This window comes from Haliotis cracherodii, unplaced genomic scaffold, assembly GCF_022045235.1.
Source record: "Haliotis cracherodii isolate W230 unplaced genomic scaffold, xgHalCrac1.p SCAF_7, whole genome shotgun sequence".
NCBI classification, from domain to species: Eukaryota; Metazoa; Mollusca; class Gastropoda; order Lepetellida; family Haliotidae; genus Haliotis; species Haliotis cracherodii.
This window is the reverse complement of record NW_027266330.1, coordinates 37,092-55,921: the sequence shown is the minus strand read 5'-3', so window position 1 is coordinate 55,921 and position 18,830 is coordinate 37,092. Positions and strand designations below refer to the sequence as shown.

The 18,830-nt window shown below is 39.6% G+C and overlaps 1 protein-coding gene across 1 annotated transcript in view; it reads right to left on the bottom strand.

Annotated features, from left to right (window-relative positions):
- Positions 1-8,122, bottom strand: part of LOC139447960 (presenilin-associated rhomboid-like protein, mitochondrial) — a 29,256-nt gene extending 21,134 nt beyond the window's left edge. Inside the window, exon 1 of the mRNA XM_071229465.1 lies at positions 8,048-8,122. Coding sequence (XP_071085566.1) covers positions 8,048-8,109 — 62 coding nt within the window. The 5' untranslated portion in view covers positions 8,110-8,122. The remainder of the gene's footprint in view (positions 1-8,047) is intronic.
- Positions 8,123-18,830: the final 10,708 nt, after the last annotated feature.

The window sequence follows — 18,830 nt, the reverse complement described above, 5'->3', positions numbered from 1 at the left end:
AGGTGAGGTGAAATAACATATATCAGTGGTGAGGTGAGGTGAAATAACATATATCAGTGGTGAGGTGAGGTGAAATAACACATATATCAGTGGTGAGGTGAGGTGAAATAACACATATATCAGTGGTGAAATAACACATATATCAGTGGTGAGGTGAGGTGAAATAACACATATATCAGTGGTGAGGTGAGGTGAGGTGAAATAACACATATATCAGTGGTGAAATAACACAAATATCAGTGGTGAGGTGAGGTGAAATAACACATATATCAGTGGTGAGGTGAGGTGAGGTGAAATAACACATATATCAGTGGTGAGGTGAGGTGGACGTCGCGTCCAAGATTATTGCACTTATATAGTGACTTGCATGTACGTGTGCGTGTTTGTGTGGCTGCTTGTACTACTCCGGACTGATGCCGATTTATAGTGCTAGCTCACTGAGATACAATGCCGCAGTTTAAAATGAACACCCCACTCAGACAGTATACTGACTCCCAGCCGACCAGTCCTTGTTTTAGCCCCTTAATGCTGAGCATGAGACAGGGTAACAACAAGTAGCATCTTTTAACGTCTTTCGGTATGACGCGGCCGGAGATCGAACCCCAGACCTTCCGCTCTCCGGGTGGACGCTCTACCACTAGACCACGGAGGCAGTTTACATATATTAGTGAATCCAGATGATTCTGTTAGTCAGATTTCTGCAGCAAGTCAACTATCTGTAAAAACTTTGATGACTAAAGTTGCTGCTAAGAAGGCCACACTGTGTGTTCGTGCTGAAGCATTGAAGAAGACACAACAGCTTAAATGGCATCAGGTGGAGCTTGAGGAATTACAAGAAACACTCTTTCTTGTAACTAGAGACAGATATAGCATTGGTAGAAGCGGAAGAACTTGTATATGTGTAATCATTTGGTGGAGGTACTTTATAAGCCGATAAACTTAATGAGTTATCTCGTCAGTTAAAGCGGGAATCTCAGCATAAACCTGAACAGACTGATACTTTTCAACAGACAGTTGAACATGGTAATCAGCTACTGAATCCAAATGATAATGAGGCTTCAAGTGAGAAGATGGAACAAGAAAGGTTGAGGCATGCAGCATTACTGAATGTTATTCATGAACAAGAACAGCAGATAAGAGCTCTCCAACAGTACCAAACCAGCATTTGGACTCAACCAGACTTTCTACCGAAGCCTTATACTGCCTTTGGTCATGATAATTTGGATCATGTTGAGAATAGGGTTGCGACCGGGTACGAAAACTGAACTCAAGTACCCAGCAGACAATACCCGAACCGGACTCTGGTACCCGTAGTTCAATGTTGTCCCACTTGTTTGTAATGCTTTTGCGAATAAAAGGTCATCAAACATCTATTGATCTATTCTAAGGTATAATGTTTTTTATTAAATGCCTGCATGGCTTACCTAAAACCACAAGTGAAGCAGAATATCAAAGTCATCTGGCGCCAGTCATTGAGTACTGTCACCAAAACAGGCGAGAGCGGGAAACGGCAAGATTGACTGCCTGACACATCGTGACATGGGTAATAAATCAATATGTGTCTGAGGCATAAAGACAAACTTGCAACTTTGAACAAACCTAATTTGTTTTGTTAATCACTGCAGTATTTAGTTAGGCTAACCCTGACCCTGACATTATGTATGACTGTCACTCCAGCATTTAGTTAGACTAACCCTAACCCTGACCCTGACATTATGTATGACTGTCACTCCAGTATTTAGTTAGACTAACCCTAACCCTGACCCTGACATTATGTATGACTGTCACTCCAGTATTTAGTTAGACTAACCCTAACCCTGACCCTGACATTATGTATGACTGTCACTCCAGTATTTAGTTAGGCTAACCCTAACCCTGACCCTGACATTATGTATGACTGTCACTCCAGTATTTAGTTAGGCTAACCCTAACCCTGACCCTGACATTATGTATGACTGTCACTCCAGTATTTAGTTAGGCTAACCCTAACACTGACCCTGACATTATGTATGACTGTCACTCCAGTATTTAGTTAGGCTAACCCTAACCCTGACCCTGACATTATGTATGACTGTCACTCCAGTATTTAGTTAGGCTAACCCTAACCCTGACCCTGACATTATGTATGACTGTCACTCCAGTTTTTAGTTAGGCTAACCCTAACCCTGACCCTGACATTATGTATGACTGTCACTCCAGTATTTAGTTAGGCTAACCCTAACCCTGACCCTGACATTATGTATGACTGTCACTCCAGTATTTAGTTAGGCTAACCCTAACCCTGACCCTGACATTATGTATGACTGTCACTCCAGTATTTAGTTAGGCTAACCCTAACCCTGACCCAGACATTATGTATGACTGTCACTCCAGTATTTAGTTAGGCTAACCCTAACCCTGACCCTGACATTATGTATGACTGTCACTCCAGCATTTAGTTAGGCTAACCCTAACCCTGACCCTGACATTATGTATGACTGTCACTCCAGCATTTAGTTAGGCTAACCCTAACCCTGACCCTGACATTATGTATGACTGTCACTCCAGCATTTAGTTAGGCTAACCCTAACCCTGACCCTGACATTATGTATGACTGTCACTCCAGCATTTAGTTAGGCTAACCCTAACCCTGACCCTGACATTATGTATGACTGTCACTCCAGCATTTAGTTAGGCTAACCCTAACCCTGACCCTGACATTATGTATGACTGTCACTCCAGTGTTTAGTTAGGCTAACCCTAACCCTGACCCTGACATTATGTATGACTGCAGTATTTAGTTAGGCTAACCCTAACCCTGACCCTGACATTATGTATGACTGTCACTCCAGCATTTAGTTAGGCTAACCCTGACCCTGACATTATGTATGACTGTCACTCCAGCATTTAGTTAGACTAACCCTAACCCTGACCCTGACATTATGTATGACTGTCACTCCAGCATTTAGTTAGACTAACCCTAACCCTGACCCTGACATTATGTATCACTGTCACTCCAGTGTTTAGTTAGGCTAACCCTAACCCTGACCCTGACATTATGTATGACTGCAGTATTTAGTTAGGCTAACCCTAACCCTGACCCTGACATTATGTATGACTGTCACTCCAGTATTTAGTTAGGCTAACCCTAACCCTGACCCTGACATTATGTATGACTGTCACTCCAGTATTTGGTTAGGCTAACCCTAACCCTGACCCTGACATTATGTATGACTGCAGTATTTAGTTAGGCTAACCCTAACCCTGACCCTGACATTATGTATGACTGCAGTATTTAGTTAGACTAACCCTAACCCTGACCCTGACATTATGTATGACTGTCACTCCAGTATTTAGTTAGGCTAACCCTAACCCTGACCCTGACATTATGTATGACTGTCACTCCAGTATTTAGTTAGGCTAACCCTAACCCTGACCCTGACATTATGTATGACTGTCACTCCAGTATTTGGTTAGGCTAACCCTAACCCTGACCCGGACATTATGTATGACTGCAGTATTAAGTTAGGCAGTTATATTGCTCAACATTGTATTTTAACATGGCCATTCTATGTGAACTGAAAGCAGTTATATTGCTCAACATTGTATTTTAACATGGCCATTCTATGTGAACTGAAAACAGTTATATTGCTTAACATTGTATTTTAACATGGCCATTCTATGTGAACTGAAAACAGTTATATTGCTCAACATTGTATTTTGACATGGCCATTCTATGTGAACTGAAAGCAGTTATATTGCTCAACATTGTATTTTAACATGGCCATTCTATGTGAACTGAAAACAGTTATATTGCTCAACATTGTATTTTAACATGGCCATTCTATGTGAACTGAAAACAGTTATATTGCTCAACATTGTATTTTGACATGGCCATTCTATGTGAACTGAAAGCAGTTATATTGCTCAACATTGTATTTTGACATGGCCATTCTATGTGAAATGAAAACAGTTAAATAGCTCAACATTGTATTTTAACATGGCCATTCTATGTGAACTGAAAACAGTTATATTGCTCAACATTGTATTTTGACATGGCCATTCTATGTGAACTGAAAACAGTTATATTCCTCAACATTGTATTTTAACATGGCCATTCTATGTGAACTGAAAGCAGTTATATTGCTCAACATTGTATTTTAACATGGCCATTCTATGTGAACTGAAAACAGTTATATTGCTCAACATTGTATTTTAACATGGCCATTCCGTGTGAACTGAAAACAGTTATATTGCTCAACATTGTATTTTAACATGGCCATTCCGTGTGAACTGAAAACAGTTATATTGCTCAACATTGTATTTTAACATGGCCATTCCGTGTGAACTGAAAACAGTTATATTGCTCAACATTGTATTTTAACATGGCCATTCTATATGAACTGAAAACAGTTATATTGCTCAACTCTTCATGGCTTCAGATCGACAAAAGATTACAGTTCATGTTCCCACTCTTTCGCTTCTATGACATGAATCGCTTATATGACATGAATCGCTTCTATCATATGAATCACTTCTATCACATTAATTGCTTCTATCACATGACATGAATCGCTTCTATCACATGAATCACTTTTCTATGACATGAATCACTTCTATAACATGAAATACTTCTGACATGAATCGCTTCTATGACATGACATGAATCGCTTTTATGACATGCATCACTTCTATGACATGAATCGCTTCTGACATGAATCGCTTATATGACATGACATGAATTGCTTCTATGACATGAAACACTTCTATGCCACGACATGAATTGCTTCTATGACATGAATCACTTCTATGACATTAATTGCTTATATGACATGAATCGCTTCTATGACATGAGTCGCTTCTATGACATGAATTTGTTCTATGATATGAATCGTTTCTGTGACATGAATCGCTTCTGTGACATGAATCACTTCTATGACATGAATCGCTTCTGACATGAATCACTTCTATGACATGACATGAATTGCTTCTCTGACATGAATCAATTCTATGACACAAATCGCTTCTATGACATGAATCGCTTATATGACATGAATCGCTTCTATGACATGACATGAATCGCTTCTATGACATGCATCACTTCCATGACATGAATCGCTTCTGACATGAATCGCTTATATGACATGACATGAAACGCTTATATGACATGAATCACTTCTATGACACGACATGAATTGCTTCTATGACATGAAACACTTCTATGCCACGACATGAATTGCTTCTATGACATGAATCACTTCTATGACATGAATCGCTTATATGACATGAATGGCTTCTATGACATGAGTCGCTTCTATGACATGAATTTGTTCTATGATATGAATCGTTTCTGTGACATGAATAGCTTCTGTGACATGAATCACTTCTATGACATGAATCACTTCTATGACATGACATGAATTGCTTCTATGACATGAATTGCTTCTATGACACAAATCGCTTCTATGACATGAGTCGCTTCTATGACATGAATCAATTCTATGACATGAGATGAATTCCTTATGTGACATGAATCACTTCTATGACATGAATCACTTCTATGACATGACATGAATTCCTTATATGACATGAACCACTTCTATGACATGAATCGCTTCAAAACATGAATCACTTCTATGACATGAATCGCTTCTATGACATGAGTGGCTTCTATGACATGAATCACTTCTATGACATGAATCGCTTCTATGACATGAATCGCTTCAAAACATGAATCACTTCTATGACATGAATCGCTTCTATGACATAAGTGGCTTCTATGACATGAATCACTTCTATGACATGAATCGCGTCTATGACATGAATCGCTTCTATGACATGGGTTGCTGCTATGACATGAATCGCTTCTATGACATGAATCGTTTCTTTGACATGAATCGCTTCTATGACATGAATCACATCTATGACATGAATCACTTCTATGACATGAATAGCTTCTATGACATGAATCGCTTCTATGACATGAATCACTCCTATGACATGAATCGCTTCTATGACGAGTCACTTCTATGACATGAATCGCTTCTATGACATGAATCGCTTCTGTGACATGAATCACTACTATGATATGAATCACTTCTATGACATGAATTGCTTCTGTGACATGAATCGCTTCTATGACATGAATCGCTTCATCAGCTACCGGCTGTGAGCTAGCAAACGGTCAGACGAAATAACTACTCACTTACATCGTTGGATGGTGTAGCAATCTATCATCCCATATATCCCACAAGACTCGTGGTTGGTCAAGATCAAGCACGTGACCGAAGGATTTACATGACATTTGAGATTTAGACGAAAGTTATGATTTGGCACTAAACATCATATCCGAGGACTAATAAATCAAGACGACAAAGGCTGAGATGTCATCTGACTTACATTACATGAAAGATGAAAATAGTCTTATCATGTTTATTCATAACTTGTTCATTTTTCTCTTTGACATGTTCGGTATGGGCCCGTTGATTTTATTTTCTGACAACATTGCAGGAAGTAGTTAATAACTTCCAATCTAATTATAAACTGTGATAAATGGAAATGAAATACTTATTTTCTGATGATGTGAAAAGTGATAAATTAAATAAATGAATGATATGAAGGGTAGGTTCATGAAACTATATAGTATTGTTTTGAAAGAGTTAACGAGCAGAGTACCTTCAAGCTGGATCTTCGTTTCATCAAGCAATCGCAATGTTGAGATTCATTAACCATGTTTACAGCTCAAAATAAAGTGCAGGCGGTAATCACTTCTATGACATGAATCACTTCTATGACATGAATCACTTCTATGACATGAATCACTTCTATGACATATATGTTTACAGCTCAAAGTAAAGTGCAGGCGGTAAGGGCCCGCTGAATTTTAAAGTGAACAGCCCGAGGATAAATCTGTTGCCCGTGAGGCGACAAGCCGATGTCTGTTTCAGCCCTGTACATAGGAAGCTGCCCAAGTGGGGACACAAATACTCTAGATCATCACAATTTACTATGATAGTATCCCCGCTCACTGCGTTTTCGAGCCCCTAAGTAGTATTACTAAATACATATCTAATAACATTCCCAATACAAATACAATAAATCTAACCTTTGAGAACATATACTCCTGTTAGTCAAATGACCACATCTTGTCAGTTTAATTGTGATAATGCCTTACCAAGCAAGACAAGTCAATCAACGCCATCTTGTTAGTGTTACCTGCTTAAGAGCCCCTTCATGACAGTTAGGTTTAAAAAGATGCACATCATGATCAGTCACATGACATTACAGACAGGAAATTTACAAACAGCAGCCAATACATCTACTGCAAATTATCATCAGATCAAGTTTGATTAAAATGTGCATTAGTGAAAAAGTCAGTTTAGATGTAGGTTTCCATTACTTATTGAATATTTTACTTTGTGTAGCTTAATTCGTATCAGAACTTTAGCAGTCTTCAGTTGGATTTGAAGCGTCTACCTTGATTACATCAATAAGTATGGTTACGTAATGTTCATGGTTATGTAATGTTCAGGGGCTCAAAAAGAGATGAGACTCGAAAACAAGCTGAGCAAGTTCATACATTAGGCGGCTAGGCCTCATACTAAAATATTGAAAACCAAGTCATTAGATTTGCCGGAGACAATTTCATGATATTAACAAATTGTGAACATTTTAAAAATTGAAAAATATCTTTGGCACATTTTTTATGACAAAGCGCCAGAGTCCTACAATATGAACCGACCTGGTGTAGACTTCCGCCCGTGTCTCCCATCCAAAAGATACATGTGTATGCATTCCTTTTAATGAAATACATTTTTAGGGCGGGGAGGGGTGGTGGGGTTGGGAGGGGGTGGGGAAAGTAAACACACTTAATGTAAAGCGACAACAGACAAACTGGTTACGATTTAACTGGCCCTGTTTACAGTGCACGAAAATTGAGGGCTTGATCAACATTTGAACATCTGCAGCAATAGCGTGAGCACCACTCCCCCTGAGGTCGTCCACGATTACGACTCAGCACGTGTAGTTTATCCATGCAGAGAGTACGGAGGCAGAATGGTTGACGCACCTGCACGGTTGTAATGTCGTCCCCACCCGGCTGCAGACTGACAGTGTTTTCATGAGTGCCATTGCGAGATCAGAGTGCTCTCCCTTAGTAACAAGCTCGGGAACGGAAAGTGTCGGAAAGGGAAGCGGAATTAGACGGATATAAGCTCCCAACGTCTTATTGATTTTGAATGTGTTATGCAATATATGTGTAGTAAACAGTCAATATTCCCTTAAAAATAACATTTTAAACCTACTGCCCCCAAACTCCGTTCAGGGGCTATAAAGTTAACATAAATGTTACACTATAAGGAGCCAGATGGAACTTTAAAAAGATCCACACCCCTTTTTTTCGCTTTAAAGGCATTATGCCACTTCTGAGCAGGGTGATATTCACAGGGATATTCTCTTTTGAATATTCTCTTTTATTAATTGAAATCTTGGCCCACAACAATGCAACTCTGTGCACTAGTTTGTACTGTTACTAGCATCATCCAAATGGTAATGCTGGGGAAAGGTAGTCAACTCAGCATGCAACGCAAAAGTCAACTGCTGCAACGCCTGGGGTTGTGGTTGACGGCTGCGTAGCCGTCTATCCAATCATCCCACAAATGCTCTATCGGGTTCAAATCTGGGTATCTGGAGGTCCAGGGGAGAACATCAACATTGTTGTTGTTGTTGTTGTTGTTGTTGTTGTTGTGTAGACAGGCTCTTGTGATCCATGCTGTATGGGGCTGTGCTTTGTCCTGTTGGAATACACGGTTGCCTTTGGCTGCAGTTGGGAGGATCTTTGGTAGGAGAATTTCGTTGATGTATCGTTGAGCGGTGAGATTGCTCTGGCTATGGACCAAACCTGTGATGCCCTGATGAGAGAGATACCCGCTACCCCAAACAAACCTGTAATGCCCTGATGAGAGAGATACCCGCTACCCCAACCAAACCTGTGATGCCCTGATGAGAGATAGCCGCTACCCCAACCAAACCTGTAACGCCCTGATGAGAGATATACCCGCTACCCCAACCAAACCTGTGATGCCCTGATGAGAGATACCCGCTACCCCAACCAAACCTGTAATGCCCTGATGAGAGATATACCCGCTACCCCAACCAAACCTGTAATGCCATGATGAGAGATATCAGCTACCCCAACCAAACCTGTAATGCCATGATGAGAGATACCAGCTACCCTAACCAAACCTGTGATGCCCTGATGAGAGATATACCCGCTACCCCAACCAAACCTGTAATGCCCTGATGAGAGATATACCCGCTACCCCAACCAAACCTGTGATGCCCTGATGAGAGATACCCGCTACCCCAACCAAACCTGTAATGTCCTGATGAGAGATATACCCGCTGCCCCAACCAAACCTGTAATGCCATGATGAGAGATACCCGCTACCCCAACCAAACCTGTGATGTCCTGATGAGAGATATACCAGCTACCCCAACCAAACCTGTAATGCCATGATGAGAGATACTATCATGGAACTGTTCTGGGTGAACAATACCTTCCAAATGACGTGCTGGTTTTCTTGGGGAATTAGTCAGCAAAGAGCCAGAGTCACAGGAGACTAATCACAATTTTATTTACAAGAACAATTAACAATTTATAATATACTTAGAAAATAACTGAGGGTGCCACAGAGAGTCGGTACACACTCTGAGCTGTGGGAGAGAGGTCTGTTTGGTAAGAGAGTCAAACCCCTTCTCTGCCTACAACCTGGCTACAGTATGTATTTAACAAAAATATAGGATTGGTTGATACACGATTGGTTGTGCCCTATGCTAAATGGATGGCTAGACAGACTAAATCCTGTTAATCCTGTTGGACTGGCACTAATCTTGTTGATATATTTACTGGATGCTTTGAAAGATTAGGGCGTCACTATAGATGAGCTTGTGTGGGGGTTAATCCTTAATGCACTATAGACGAGCTTGTATGGGGGCTAATCCTTAATGAGTCTTAATTGAAGTAATGTTATTCTAATATACCCTGGTAGGTGATGACAGATATACTTAAATAAAATAGTTCCAGGTAATCTATAAGACTATGTAGACATATCCTTTGTCTGGGAGATGGGATCTTGACACCTTAGGCTAGCATTTATCTAAAAGCTTCAAATCAATTAACTATGTACACGTAACACTGTTTTATTGAATAGTATGTCTAGAAGATGTGCTCCCATTACCTTTGGATAGCAACTATCTAAAAAGCTATAACTGAAACTACTGATATTTTATATATGCATTTTACCTGATAATAATTATTACTTGTTAAACTATAATCATATGAAATGATGTATAAATATTACACCATGATAACTCATAAAAGCACTTGATGTAGATATAATTATTATAAGATAACTCCGTCTGAAAAAGTTTGGACCCCAAACGTGTAAAAATTAAAATAATTATGGCTTAGATGGACAATGTATTAAGTTAAACTGGTAGTATAGTAAATAACAATTATTATAGAGTCTCTTTGATATAAGGAAACATAATATAAAAATGCTGTCATCAGGGAATCTGGATGTGGAGCTGGCTTGTCTTGGCACTCTGTACTGGTGGTTTTATGGGTGATGTAGGAGGCCTTGAGTTCCACATCCTGGATTGGGGTTGTAAGATAGTTGGCTGTGTCCATTAGGGGTTTTACATGGAAACAAAGAAAAGAGAGTTAGCATGTTCAAATAATATGTCATATATAAATACTTCCTCCGTTTGTCTGTAATAACTAGAAAATAAAACAAATATGATAATTACGATGTAAAGGATCAGTACATAATTATTACTAAATGGTGTCATGGCCAGGAAGAATGTATTGGCGGCGAATTACAAAAGTATATCATGAGAAAAAAAAAATATTAATAAAATATCCTTCTATATTTGGATACAATCATTAGACGCATTTTATATACGTATATGTGCATGTGCATATAACAAGTGCATTGATTTATTGCACTAATAAGGTATACAAAAGGTGTTGGAACTTATGTATATCCTTTTTAGAATTATTTGTTAGTTTTCGTAACTATTTGGTTTGCCTTTTCTATGATTTTTCGGTTCAATGCGATAGGCTTTGGGTTATTTTGCTTCGGTACGGTTTGCTTCGCTTCGGTACGGTTTCGGTTCGATTCACAGTATGGTTTACTTCGCTTCGGTACGGTTTCTGTGCAATTCGCAGTATGGTTTGCTTCCTATGGTACGGTTTTGGTTTGCTTCGGTACGGTTTATGGTTTGATTCGCAGTATGGTTTGCTTCGCTTGGGTACGGTTTGGGTTCGATTCGCAGTATGGTTTGCTTCGCTTGGGTACGGTTTGGGTTCGATTCGCAGTATGGTTTGCTTCGCTTCGGTACGGTTTCGGTTTGATTCGCAGTATGGTTTGCTTCGCTTGGGTACGGTTTCGGGTTGATTCGCAGTATGGTTTGCTTTGTGTCATTTCACTTCGCTTTTGAGATTGGTTGATCAGGTCAATGCTCAAAATTTGTTGTAAATTTAATTGCCAAAAGTTCACAAATTGCTTTGATAAGTTTGGACATGAAGTTCTGACCTCTGTCTGAAATTAAGGTCCTTGGAGCGCCATAACGACAAAATATTTCTCTGACGAGAACATCTGCTACTTCTTTGGCTTCTTGGGTCCGAAGTGGAAAGGCTTCACACCATCTAGATGATGCATCTGTGATGACCAAAATGTACTTGTACTTATCTGGTGTTGTTGGCAGGGGACCGAGAATGTCAACGTGCCATCGGGTGAAGACCTCTTCTACAGGTAGTGGACGAAGTGGTGCCTTCTTGCCATGGTAGTGCCTCTTGGTCTGTTGACATACCTCACATGTCTGGACATAAGTAGCAATATCGCTGTACATTTTGGGCCAGTAGTACTTAGGTCTCATGGTGTTGTGCATCCTTTCTTTCCCATGGTGGCAACCGCCAAACTCTGAGTCATGATAGGATTGCAGGACTTGATTCCTGAGGGTTCTTGGGACTGCCAGCTGTTTAATGAACTTGTCTGCATGGCCTTTCTGTCTTTGTGGAACGAATCTGTATAGGATGCCTTCATCAATTTCAAAAGTATTGGCTTCGATAAGAATCTTTTGACGATCCTTTTCATTTTGTGGAAGGACATCATCCTCTTTGTAGTCAAAGATTTGGATGAAATCTGGACAAATCCTTTGTAGGTGACGTAAATTTGGATGTTCTTTTATGCTTACTTCAACCAATGTGTCTTGGGTAACATCAGCATTTGTAGCATGTAATGCTGCGACAACATTAACTGGTACTGACTGATAATCCTCTTCATATTCAAAGGTGACTGACCAATGTGTTGTCTGTGTGTCTGATTCTAAGTGATTGACAATAGGTGTGCAAGTATCCTCAGTCTGAGTTGTCTGTGTGACCCGTGTGGATGAATGAGTGTTTGGCAAGATTGTGGTATTGCTAGTTGATTTGCTTTGCTGAGTTGAAGTTACTGAGAAGACTGTTTTCTCAGCATCTTCTTCTGTCTGATCATTACAGTTAATATTTTCCTCATATTCCCTACGTGAGAGAGCATCGGCATTTCCATTGGCTTTGCCGCTGCGGTGAACAATGTCAAAAGTGTAGGTAGAAAGTTCCAAAGACCATCGCCCTAACCTACCTGTGGCATCCTTGATAGATTTCAGCCATTTTAATGCTATATGATCAGTGTAGACTGTGAATTTGGAATTTGCAAGGTATGGACGAAAGGATCTAATGGCTTCAACTAGAGCTAAGCCTTCCTTTTCTGTAATGCTCCAGTTCTTTTCGCTGCCATGTAGAGCTCTACCACCAAAAGCTATTGGATGTTCATTATTTTTCTCGTCTTTTTGACTCAAAACAAAGCCTATGCTCATATCACCGGCATCAGTTGCAAGAAGAAATTCTTTGTCAAAATTTGGATACACCAGAACAGGTGTATTATTCATAGCATGTTTGAGTGTGTTGAATGCCTGATCACACTCAAGTGACCATTGGAACTTTGGTTTCTTTCCTACTTCTGCCTCCGAATGCTTCTTTAGCAAGGCATTCAGTGGAAGCGCTATGTGAGCGTAATTTTTCACATACTTCCTGTAGAAGTTCATGAGACTTAAGAAGGAGCGGATCTGCTTTTGTGATTTGGGCACTGGAAAGGTTCTAATTGCTTCAATCTTTTTGTCATCAACTTGAACACCTCCACATGATAAAACATTACCCAGAAAAGAAACTTTGTCCGTTGCATAATTGCATTTGGATGGCTTTAGTGTTAATTTTGCCTGTTTGAGATAGTAAAATACTTGCTCCAAATGTTGGAGATGCTCTTCAAAGTTTTTGCTCTAAATTATCAAATCATCAATGTAAATCAGCGCAACCTTAAAAAGCAATTTTCTTAGCACCTTGCTCATGAGCTGTTGAAAACAAAGTGGAGAATTTGTCAAACCTTGGGGTAAAAATTTGAACTGATAAAAGCCTTGATGGGTGACGAAAGCAGTTTTATGCTTTGAATCTTCATGTAATGGCACTTGGAAGAAGCCATTAGCAAGGTCTAAAGTAGAGAAGATCTTAGCTTGTGCATTGGCGATGTAATCAACAACATCATCAAAAACAGGAAGAGGCCATGACATTGGTAAAGTGACAGAATTCAACTTTCTGTAGTCACAAACAAATCTATATGAGCCATCGCGTTTCTTGACTAGGATAATGGGAGCTGAATACATAGAAGTAGACTCCTCGATCAAATCATACTTCAGAAAATCATCTATAAGTTCTTCGGTGACTTTTTGGAGATGATGAGATTGGCGATATGGTCTACACTTAACAGGTGGGTGGTCGCCAGTGTCAATGATATGTTGGTGCATGTCAGTCTTTCCTAAATCTGCAAGACTCGTTGAAAACATGTCTCTATTTTGTCCCAAAAATCTAAGTAGTCTGTGTCGTTGGTCTGGAGTCAGTTGTGTATTGGTCAAATCAAATCCTAATTCTTGTGCAATTTTAACATAATCCCTGGTGTCATTGTCTCTCTTCTCACTGTCGGTGGTAACGGTACTGATGAATGGTTGGTCAGAGTCAATTGCATAAACAGAGTCTTGGTCAATGTAACTAAATTTGCCTACAATTGTACCCTTGTCAAGAACCTTTTCTTCTTGGGAGGGATTCATAAGCCTAAATGTAGCAGTTTTGCTTTTCACTTTGGAAAGAGTTCTACCACCTGCTACTTCAGAATGAGCAGTGAGGGAAGCAATGGGTTCAATGAGGATGAGGGAATCCTCTTTGGTCTCTGATAGTCTAACCTTGAAATGAATTCACTCTGAGGGGGGATGTAAATCTGATCTATTGGTTTTGCTAATCCACTAATCTCTTGCACTGAATTGGCTATGAAATTGATATATTGCCTATCTGATGTGCTGTTGTTAAGTATCAAGGAATGACAGCTATAATCTAAGACTGCATCACTGTCATCAAGGAAGTTCTCACCTAGTATCACTGCTTCTGGTAGTGTAGGCAGAACATAGAATCTTTGAGAAAATTCCTGATCCTCAATGACAAAATCTAACACAACTGAACCTAACACTTTATGCAATTCGCTGCCAACACCTTTAACCCGTGGAAAGGATGAGTTTCCACGAGTAAGGTTTTCAAAAACTGTGCTCAGAAAAGCAGACGAAATACAACAAATGGATGCCCCTGTATCTACTAAACAATTAGTTGTTTTTGTGCCAAATTTTGCCAGAATGACACTTTTGGCAAGGGGTGTAACTAAAGACACTGTTGGAATTTCACTTTCAAAGTTACTTTCCATTCCAGACTCCATATTTGCAATGACACCTATTAGTATGTAACGTACTAAATTAAAGGAAGACAAGTAATCAACGATGTAGTACTTACAATATTTGAAGACTTTTTCTTCCTTTGTTGGTGTCTTTGGAGGAGTTGGTTGTCTTTAATCCAGTGTTGAGGTCAGAGGTGGATGCAGCTTGCTTGTTATTCCATCAGATGATCACGGTTGGACATGTCCTCCAATGGGTTCATGTAGCTGGTTGTAGTTAGTTCCTGGACTCCGTGGTTCCAAAAACGATGATTCTCCGCCAAATTATCATGGAACTGTTCTGGATGAACAATACCTTCCAAATGACGTGCTGGTTTTCTTGGGGAATTAGTCAGCAAAGAGCCAGAGTCACAGGAGACTAATCACAATTTTATTTACAAGAACAATTAACAATTTATAATATACCTAGAAAATAACTGAGGGTGCCACAGAGATTCGGTACACACTCTGGGCTGTGGGAGAGAGGTCTGTTTGGTAAGAGAGTCAAACCCTTTCTCTGCCTACAACCTAGCTACAGTATGTATTTAACAAAAATATAGGATTGGTTGATACACGATTGGTTGTGCCCTATGCTAAATGGATGGCTAGACAGACTAAATCCTGTTAATCCTGTTGGACTGGCACTAATCTTGTTGATATATTTACTGGATGCTTTGAAAGAGATTAGGGTGTCACTATAGATGAGCTTGTGTGGGGGCTAATCCTTAATGCACTATAGACGAGCTTGTATGGGGGCTAATCCTTAATGAGTCTTAATTGAAGTAATGTTATTCTAATATACCCTGGTAGGTGATGACAGATATACTTAAATAAAATAGTTCCAGGTAATCTATAAGACTATGTAGACATATCCTTTGTCTGGGAGATGGGATCTTGACACCTTAGGCTAGCATTTATCTAAACGCTTCAAATCAATTAACTATGTACACCTAACTCTTGTTTTATTGAATAGTATGTCTAGAAGATGTGCTCCCATTACCTTATCTAAAAATCTATAACTGAAACTACTGATATTTTATATATGCATTTTACCTGATGATAATTATTACTTGTTAAACTATAATTATATGAAATGATGTATAAATATTACACCATGATAACTCATAAAAGCACTTGATGTAGATCTAATTATTATAAGATAACTTAGTATCAATGTTATACCATGATAATACCAGCTACCCCAACCAAACCTGTGATGGCCTGATGAGAGATATACCCGCTACCCCAACCAAACCTGTAATGCCATGATGAGAGATATACCGGCTACCCCAACCAAACCTGTAATGCCATGATGAGAGATATACCCGCTACCCCAACCAAACCTGTTCGCTGCATGCGACGGTGGAGAAATCTTGATTCGTCGCTGAACCAGACATCTCTCAATAGCAGTTGAGGCAATACCCTGTGTTGACGACACCAATGCAGTCGTTGTTGCGATGTTGTCAAAGCAATATGACGTGTCTAACAGGAAGTCTTGCTCGTAGACCTGCTGCTCTTAAACGGTATCGTACAGCCTGTCAGAGATTCTGCGCAGTCTGGGTATCTGGGATGCGATTGAGGTGGCTGTGGTCGTCCTTTCACGTAAGTGGCGCAGTCGGATGTTTCGATCTTAGGCGGGGTTGGATACTCTTGGTCGTCCTGACCTTGGTCGATCACATGTTGACCCATGCTTTTGAAACCTATCCCATGTCCTTGTGATGGTGCCTAGCGCTACATTGAAAACCCTGCTACAGCTGATCGGGATTCCCCTGTCTGCAAGCACCCTATGACGTTGTTTCTTTGCACTTTTGATAATCTTGGCATGTTGTTGAAATGTCACTGTTCTATTGATGATGATGGTTAGTAAAATGTTTTATAGGTGTTAGGGCAACTAGGATTTTTACACCTTGCCCATAATAAAGGTTTGCTAAGTACCTGGATATTTCATAGAGTATCAAAACTGCAACATGCTTTAATATAAGCGAGAATGACATTCTGAATATCATGGTAAACAATATTTCTAGAACATAAAATACCAGACAATGAGAAGTCAATATTGAGAACTGCTAGAGACTCCACCATTGCCTGATTAACATACTTTTGGCAATGCAATAAAAAATGAGCTACATTATCAAGCTGATTACACACTGTACAATGTGCAGAAATGTCTTTATCAATAACATTTAGATAAGCACCATTGCTGGTGTCCCCCGCCGTGATATTGCTGGAATATTGCTAAAAGCGGCGTAAAACCAAACTCACTCACTAGATAAGCACCAAGGCCACAATGCCCAAGACGAAGTCTGGTTAAGAGAACCTCCTCTCTCCGATTATTTCTAGATATGTGTAATTTAGTGATAAAAGGATCGATGCCAAAGAGATGACGTTCTCTTAAGGATGATGCCCATCTCTGCTGCCATTTTGTTTTAGCATGGGTCATATTGACGGTTCCTAACTCTGCAAGAGAAGCTAAAATTGTTTCATCCTGTTCGGATTCATGAAATTCTAGTGCAGCCTTTGCCAATTTATCAGCTTTCTCATTTCCAAGTAATCCAACATGAGCTTGGATCCATGAAAATTCATGGTTCACATTTATTTACCTGCTCCAGGACATCAAGATAAACTGATGGTAGTTCAAGCAGCCATGGTGGCTTTTCAGGCAGAATAGTAGTGACATCTATTGCAACATCACGCACAGTATGATTGAAAGCCGTTCTCTGAGATCGCATCCCATAAGGCCCCATACCATTTTCCAAGTGTCATGAAAATATTGTACACAATCATTCAACACAGTTGTCATTGAGTGTTTTCTCCCAAAAGATTTCAATTTTAACATATATCTAACGTCTAACATTTCACGTCTGAGATCTAAAAGCATTTCACCTGATTCAACTTGTAAAGCCTCAACAGAGGTGGTCCTGAACGCTCCAAGACATAATCTTAGGGCTTTCGACTGAACAACATCAAGTCTTGCTTTTTGTGTAGCACATGCAGATCCTTAGGCTTGACAACTGAAATCAAGTCGAGATCTAATGAGGGCTCTATATAACGTTAACAAACACTTCCTGTCTGCACCCCATTTAGTACTGGAAATACTTCTCAGAAGGTTCAGGACTTTATTGCATTTCTGAATCAGATAGTCCATATGTGGTCTCCAGGTGAGCCTCTTATCAAACCAGAGACCTAAAAACTTGACTTTATCCACAAACTCCAATTCAGAACCACACAAGACTAATTTTGAATTATGAGGAGTCTTTTTCCAAGTAAAAATGATAGCAGAAGATTTAGAAGCCCCAATGTACACACCAATTCTGTACAAGATAGAGAGATTGTTAAGCGACTTTGAAGACAGTGTCAAAATTACCGGACCTTTTCCACAACGCTCCATCATCTGCAAACTGTGAAGTTTCAACCAGGATATTAATATTCTCAAGCAAATCATTAATCATGACATTATATAATGTTGGGCTGATCAGACTTCCTTGAGGTGTTCCATTCTCTAAAATATAAATATCTGACTGACAGTGACGTTCCAATGCAATCTTATATAGTTCTACCTGTTAAGGAATCTTTTATCCAATCAAGCATACGTCCACAAACTCCAAGGTTAAACAGTTTAATTACCAAACCTTCCCCCACAACATGTCATATACTTTTTCAATGTCCATGAAAACAGCCATTAAATATTTAGTGCTACCTAATGCCTTTTTAATTTCAGTTTCAAGTCACACTAAATGATCATCACAAGATCTATTTTTTCTAAATCCTGATTGAACTTCTGAAAACAGATTGTTCTTTTCCATAAAGGACACCAGCCAGTTATTTACCATTCTCTCCATTATTTTACACATGTTAGAGGTAAGAGCAATAGGTCTGTAGGATGTGGCTTCAGTAGGATCTTTACCAGGCTTCAGAATTAGAACTACTATTGCTTTTTTCCAAGAAGTGGGAAGTTTGCCTTCAAACCAAATATTATTAAACAGTAAAAGCATGGTTTAAAGGCTG